The sequence below is a fragment of the Aptenodytes forsteri genome, unplaced genomic scaffold, assembly GCF_000699145.1.
Source record: "Aptenodytes forsteri isolate BGI_AS27 unplaced genomic scaffold, ASM69914v1 Scaffold1008, whole genome shotgun sequence".
Classification (NCBI taxonomy): Eukaryota; Metazoa; Chordata; class Aves; order Sphenisciformes; family Spheniscidae; genus Aptenodytes; species Aptenodytes forsteri.
The window spans coordinates 45,633-52,843 of NW_008794843.1; the positions used below are offsets into that span (position 1 = coordinate 45,633).

The 7,211-nt window shown below is 57.2% G+C and overlaps 1 protein-coding gene across 1 annotated transcript in view; it reads right to left on the reverse strand.

Moving 5' to 3' along the window:
* Window positions 1-7,205, reverse strand: part of EVI5L (ecotropic viral integration site 5 like) — a 33,064-nt gene extending 25,859 nt beyond the window's left edge. Inside the window, exons 1-12 of the mRNA XM_009274521.2 lie at window positions 7,186-7,205; window positions 5,817-6,006; window positions 5,430-5,654; window positions 4,924-4,998; window positions 4,498-4,623; window positions 3,795-3,938; window positions 3,536-3,625; window positions 2,967-3,064; window positions 2,794-2,854; window positions 1,687-1,740; window positions 1,137-1,169; window positions 189-329 (exon numbers count right to left, since the gene is read on the reverse strand). Coding sequence (XP_009272796.2) covers window positions 189-329; window positions 1,137-1,169; window positions 1,687-1,740; window positions 2,794-2,854; window positions 2,967-3,064; window positions 3,536-3,625; window positions 3,795-3,938; window positions 4,498-4,623; window positions 4,924-4,998; window positions 5,430-5,654; window positions 5,817-5,981 — 1,212 coding nt within the window. The 5' untranslated portion in view covers window positions 5,982-6,006; window positions 7,186-7,205. The remainder of the gene's footprint in view (window positions 1-188; window positions 330-1,136; window positions 1,170-1,686; window positions 1,741-2,793; window positions 2,855-2,966; window positions 3,065-3,535; window positions 3,626-3,794; window positions 3,939-4,497; window positions 4,624-4,923; window positions 4,999-5,429; window positions 5,655-5,816; window positions 6,007-7,185) is intronic.
* Between the last annotated feature and the right edge of the window lie 6 nt (window positions 7,206-7,211).

The following is a 7,211-nucleotide window of genomic DNA, read 5'->3' on the forward strand; positions in this document are numbered from 1 at the left end:
GGGGCCCCCCCCCCCCCCGGCGCCCTTCCCCCCCCCCCCCTTGCCTGCAGTGGTGGCACCCACCACCTGCACCCGAATCTGAACTGCAGTGGGGCGCGAATTGAAAGGGGGACACGTGGGGGCGATAGGGACGTCTGGGGACACCTGGGGACATCTGGGGACATCTGGGGACACGTGGGGACACCGACCTGCTGGTCCTGCAGCTGCCGGATGGTGGTCTGGGCACGCTGCAGGTTCTCGGTGGCCGAGGTGCAGCGTTGCTTCACCACCGCCAGCTCCCGCTTGATGATGTAGTTCTCCTCCGCCTCCTGCGCCCGTGTCACCTGGCCCTGGGGACAGCGGGGATGCGTCACCACCATGGCATGGCGTGCCCGGTTCTCCCCTGCAGCGTGTCACTGGGAGGGGTGTGGTGGTAGCGGTGGGGTGGGGGGGACAAGGGGGTGATGCTGGGGACACGAGGTGACGCTGGGGACATGGGATGACGCTGGGGTCCAAGGGGGTGACACCAGGGACGAGGGGTGATACCAGTCCCGCAGCGGGTGAGGCTGGGGACAAAGGCACGATACTGGGGACAAGGGGGTGATGCCAGCCCCACAGCAAGGCCAGGGATGAGGGGGTGACGCCAGCTCCCCCCCAGCAGGTGACAGTGGGGACGAGGGGGTAACACCAGAGTGATGCTGGCCCTGTGGTCAGTGACACTGGGGGCAAGGGGGGGGTGACACTGGGGATGAGGAGGTGATGCCAGCCCCACATCAGGTGACACCAAGGAGAAGGGGGTGACACCAGCCCTGGGGGGTGACACCAGCCCCATGGCAGGTGACACTGCAGACAAGGGGGCAGCCCTGGGGGGTGACACCAGCCTCACATCAGGTGACACCAAAGACAAGGAGGTGACACCAGCCCCGTGGGGACCTCCAGGGCCATTTTGTCCCCTCCGAGCCGCTCTCACCCCACAACCCATGACCTTCCACTCAAAATCCACGTATTTTGGTCAAACTCATCAAAACGGCGGCTTTTAACCCATCTTGGCAAATCTTCCCCAAACGAGCCAGACGCAGGCGGGCTGGGAAGCGAAAGGGGGAAGAAAAGGGTTAAAACGCAGCGGGAAAGAGAAAAATAGCTATTTTTGACGCTACCTGGATGAGCCTGTCGGCGAGAGCCGCGCTCTCCTGCGGCCGCCGGCGGAGAAGAGAGAGAAAGAGAGGAGAGACATAACGAGATAAACGAAGGAGACGGAGGCAGCGAGAGAAGCCATGAGGCGGAGGCACCCGGCAACCTTCCCGCGCATCATCGGTTCCCGTTTTGGGGTATTTTCCAAGGATTTTAGCTCTTTTTGCCCCATGCCGGGGAGGAAACACGGCGATGGTGGTGTTTTGCCCTAAAACGGAGCGTTTCCCACCTCCCGGAGGGAGACTTTGTGTGGGAAAAATGATGAAGCAGCCGCTCGCTGGACTTAAATCTCCTATTTTTGCACCAAAATGGTGATGGGAGGGGGGATTTTGGGGGTGCAGCCCATAAAAGGGGTGCTGGAGGTTGCGGGGTTGCACCCATGGGTGCTGGGATCTCTGGGCGGCGGCAGCACGGGTGCCCCAGGGGAGTTTGGGGTGCTCCAGGGGAGATTTGGGGTGCTCCAGGGGGGGTTTGGGTGCCCACAGGGGGTTTTGGGGTGCCAGCCGTGGGGCTCACCTTCTCCAGGGTTTCGATGCGCTGTTTCAGCAAGCGGTTCTCGGTGCGGAGGCGCTGGGGGGAAAAATGGGGAGGAATTAGCCCCGGGGGGGGGTGATGTCCCTGGCAGGGGGGGCGCTGAGCCTGGGGACAGCCCGGGGACAGGGGGACGTGGGGGTAAGGTGGCCCCGGGGATGGGCTAAGCCGTCCCCGGATGGCTCCAGCGACCCCGGGGATGGGTCAAGTGGCCCCGGAATGGCTCAAACAACCCTGAAGATGGGACAAAGTGGCCCTGGGATGGCTTACATGGCCCTGGGGACAGGCTAAGTGGCCTTGGGGACAGCTTAAATGGCCCTGGGATGGGTCATGGTGGCCCCAGGATGGCTTAGATGGCCCCGGAGATGGCTCAAATGGCCCCAGGGATGGGCTAAACGTCCCCAAGGATGGGTGAAAGTGGCCCTGGGATGGCTCAAACTGCTCTGTGACAGGTCAGGTGGCCCTGGGATGGCTTAAGTGGCCCTGGGGATGTGCTAAGCTGCCCCAGGAGGTCTCAAGTGACCTGGGGATAGCTCAAAAGGTGCTGGGGACAGGCTAAATGGTACCCAAGATGGGTTAAGTGGCCCTGGGGACAGCTTAAATGGCCGTGGGATGGGTCAAAGCGATCCCAGCATGGTTTAGATGGCCCTGGGGATGGGTGAAGTTGTCCCAGGATGGCTCAAGTGGGCCTGGCGATGGGCTAAGCCATCCCAGGATGGCTCAAGTGACCCTTAGGGACGGGTCAAGTGGCTCCAGGGAGAGGCTAAGTCACCCCGAGATGGCTCAAGTGGCCCCAGGAATGGGCTACATGGCTCCGGAATGGCTCAAAGTGATCCCAGGGATGAGTCAAGGTGGCCCTGCGATGGCTTAGACGGCCCCGAGGATGGGCTAAGCCATCCCAGGATGGCTCAAACGGCTCTGGGAATGGGTCAAGTGACCCTGGGATGGGCCAAAGTGGCTCCAGGATGGCTTAGATGGCCTCAGGGATGGACTATGCCATGCCAGGAGGGCTCAACTGTCCCCGGAGATGGGCCGAGTGGCCATGAGGATGGCTCAAGTGGCCCCAGGATGCCAACGCTTGACCTGTCTCACCTTGATCTCGATCTGCTCCTCCATCTCTTTGTTCTTGATGGCGGCGTACTCCTTCTCCAGCCTGCTCGGGACACGGGGACAGGCTGGGACACGAGGACGGGGACCAGACCCCCCTGGCCCTGTGCCCCACGGCTCTCGGGGGGACCCCACCCAAGCGCAGGAACCCGTCTCACCTCTTCATCTTCTTGGGGTTGTACTTGACCTGGAAGGCCCTGAGGATGAGCTTGTCGGGGCAACTGTCGAACTGGTGTGGGATCACCTTCTGGAAGTACTGCGGGTGCGGAAACGGGCCATGAAACATGGTCCCAAAATACAGGCCATCACGTAAACCAGCCCCCAAGTAGGGCCCGTTGGATAAATCTGCCCCAAAACAGGCCCTCGTTGCATAAATCCCCCCCAAAATACAACTTATTGCATAAACCAGCCCCAAAATATGGCCCATCGTGTAAACCTGAAATACAGCCCGTTGCATAAAGCCATCACAAAATATGGCCTGTTGCATAAATTGGCCCCAAAACACGTCCCGTTGACTAAATCTGCCCCAAAATACGGCCCATTGGACAAATCAACCCCCAAATATGACCTGTTGCCTAAATTTGCCCCAAAACGTGACCCGTTGGACAAATCTGCCCCAAAACGTGTCCTGTTGGACAAATCCACACCAAAACATGTCCCGTTGGACAAATCCACCCCGAAACACATCCCGTGGGCTAAATCCACCCCGAAAGCCACCGGCACGTACCTGGGACATGCCCTCCATGTCGAGCTGAACGAGCTCAGCCTGGTTGAACTGCAGCAGTGCCATCCCCACGCGGAAGACGATCTCCAGCCCCTAACAGGAAGGGTCCACGCTTGACCCCCACGCCATCGCCTTTCCCACCCGGGGTTTGGGTTTTTTTTTCCCCAAAACCAGACCAGCTGGCGTGGGGAAGAACGTTTCCAAGTGGAAAACGTGGTTGTGGTGCCTTTGTGATTTATGGTGTTGGCCGCGGCCCCGTTACCTCGTACATGAAGATGTCGAAGACGCGCGTGGCCACGGGAAGGGGGAAGGTGGTGAGGAAGAGGGTGAGGAACCAGGACGAAGCATACATGGAGGTGAGGAAGCTCTGCGAGCGGAAGTGGATGTTCAGCTCTGGCAGCTGCTCCTGGATGTAAGAAATGGAAGAAATGAAGAGAAACGGGGAATGGTGGATGTTTTTAGGGGTCATTCACGGCTGCCGAGGTTTGAACAGGTCCACGAGGTCTTGTGGAGGTCCCTGAGGGGTCTCATGGAAGGTCCTCTGGGGGAGGGCTTGTGGATGGTCCCCAGGGTCTCATGGATGTCCCTCAGGGCATCTCGTGGATGGTCCCTGGGGTGTCTCATGGATGGTCCCTTTGAGGGTCTCACAGATGGTCCCCAGGGTCTCACGGATGGTCCCTGGGGCATCCCATGGAGGTGCCCTGGGGTCTCCTGGATGTCCCCAGGGTGTCTCGTGGACGTCCTTGGGGTCTCACTGATGTCCCCCTTGAGAAATCATGGATGGTCCTCAGAGCATCTCATAGACGTCCCCAGGATCTGTGTTGCTGGACATGAGCTCTGTTGGAGGAACCCATTTCTCCCAAGAGCTGCCACCTCACTCCTACCTCTCCCTGACCTTGTCCCCTGGCTCTACCCGCTGGTTCCCACCACCCCGAGCATTTTGGGGGGCATGGGGCAGCACTTACCTGCAGCATGTACTCAAACTGGTAGATGCAGAGGCCCAGCTCGGCCATGCTGGGTTTGAAGAGCTCCCGTAAGCGGTATTCCTGCATCAGCCTCACGAACACGCAGAAGGCCTCTTCCTCGGGCATCTGGAGACCCAAAGGGACATGAATTCCCCCTTAAACCTCTGCCGGCAGCTCCGGACACAAAGCCTCTTCCCATCAGGTGACGGGATGGGATGGGACGTGCCGGGAGCCGTCCCTGGGTGAAGGGGAATGCGAACGGGGGATTTTAAACCTATCAGGAGTAAGTGGGATGGTGGGAACGAGCCCATTTTGTTCCTGAGGATCAAGAAAAAGGCTCCTATTCCCCAACCCCATTCTACCACGTCTCCGGAGGGTGTAAAAAACCCATTGGCAGGTTCTCCTCGCCCCGGGGCTGGCACAAACCTGCATGAGCAGCAGTCCCACGATGAAGGCGCTACCCTGGCAGTATCCGACCTCCCGGTCCACCAGCGAATAGGCCTGGAAGGAGGAAAAAAATTCAAAATAAATGTATGTGTGAGCAGGGGGATTGGCCAGGCCACCATCCCTGCTTGCTGTGGGAGGGCAACGGCGGAGGGAGGCCTTGACCACGGAAAATAGCTTTTTTTTGGTTGACAACGCCTCCTGTGAACACGATGTTGCCGCAAACTCGAATTTAGACCCCCAAAGACTCAACTATCTGTTTCTTAACTCAGAGTAAAACTCAACAGGAAAAATGAGGTCTGGGACGGATGGGGAATGAGGTCCCTTTGCGAGGAAAGGGCTGTCACGCTGCAAGAAGTGACGGTTGCAGGAGTTTGTGATGGAAACCAAACCCCTCAAAAATTAAGATCCAGTTAAAACAGCTTCAAAACCCAAAGCGGCGTCCGGGCTGTGGCCAAGATCCGTTGACGTTCGAGGAAAGACGTTACCTTCATGACGTTGAAGAGCACCTCCTGGCCCAGACTGTCCTGTCCCTTGAAGAACTCGTGCTCCGGGTAAGTGCGGGCGATATCCCGTCGGATGAGCTTCTCGCAGGGAGAGGACATCTTGAGCAGCTCCGAGTATTGGTTTTTGACAGGCATGTCGGTGGCACTGCAGAGCAGCTGCCAGACGATGGCACGGAAGTGGTGGGGGATCCCTTTACGGATGAGCTCCTGCGGAAAAACGGGGCAAAAACCTGAGAAAATGGGTTTCAAGAAGATGGGGAAGCTCCTCGTGGATGGAGAGACATCATCCTGTCCCGGCACGGGGAAGATCATGCTGCAGATTTTTGCAGCGGGGTTAAAATATAATTAAAAATAAAGCAGTTTCCTCACCTTCAGCAGCTTCTCCTTCTTCTTCCGCCACTCGTCCCACTCGTTGACGATGCGGCCCCAGAGGATCCAGGTGTCCTCCTCGAGGTGGCTGAGGTTGGAGGAGGCCGAAGAGCTGGAGACCAAGGATGAGCCGCTGTTCCTTCGTGAGCCGTTCATGGAGCGCATCGACTTGGAGTCGGCCTCCAGTAGCCTGCGAGAGACCGAGATAGCCCCCAAAAAGCCCCAAAGGAGGAGAGAGCCCCCAAAACTGCCTGAAAAGAGGAGATATTCCCCCAAAACAGCCCCCAAGGAGAAGAGATTCCTACAAAACCATCCCAAAGAAGGAGATACGCCCCCAAAACAGCCTCCAAGGAGAAGAGATTCCCCCCAAATTGTCCCAAAAAAGGAGATACTCCCCCAAAACAGCCCCGAAGGAGGACAGACTCCCCCAAAACTGTGCTAAATAGAGGAGAGATTCCCCCCAAACAGCAGATATTCCCCCCAAATGCTCCAAAGAAGGAGATATTTCCTGAAAACTGCCCCAAAGGAGGAGATATTCCCCGAAAACCACTCCAAAAGTGGAGATATTCCCCCAAAACTGCCGCAAAGGAGGAGATATTCCTCTCAAACAGACACAAGGGAGAAGAGTGTCCCCCAAAACCAGGCTAAAAGAGGAGAGAGTCCCCCCAAACCACCCCAAACAAGCAGATACTCCCCCAAAACCGCCCCAAAGGAGTAGATGTTCACCCAAAATGCCCCAAAGGAGGAGAGATTCCTCCGAAACCACTCCAAAAAAGGAGATATTCCCCCAAAACCGCCCCAAAGGAGGAGATATTCCCTCAAACCACCCCAAAACAGCACCCGGATGAGCTGTTTGCCCCGGCCAGATGCCGGCAGTCTACCCAGGGATGGTTTCTTTAATGAATTTGCTTAAAAAAAGAGATTTCCAATGGGTTTTTTCCAAGAGTAAATTTGCTTCAAAATGGCTTTGCAAGGAAATTTGCATTTCAGGGCTTGATTTTAACACCGGTTTAATGCCAGGGACGGCGCTTTTTTGCCCGGTATTTCGGCAAAGCGAGCCTCAGGGCTCGTTTCCCATAAAGAGCGGGTTTAAAACCCACCACCGAAGCGGGTGCGTTTATTATTTATTATTTCCAAACAGCCGCCTCCTTCCAGAAATCCCCTTTGCCTGCCTGAACGAGCAAACCCTGCTGCTTTCAAAGAGAAAAATAAAACCTTGAAAATAATAAACCGGAGTGTTTGCACCCCGGCTGGAGCGATGCTTGGGGGAAGCGGCTCGTCGTTGTCCGGCCTCTTTGATTTTTAAGGGAAACGCTTGCAAAAAGGACGATAAAAAGACCGAATGGGGCGGATAAACCCCGGCACTCACCGATTTTGCTCCCCCACCTTCGCCAG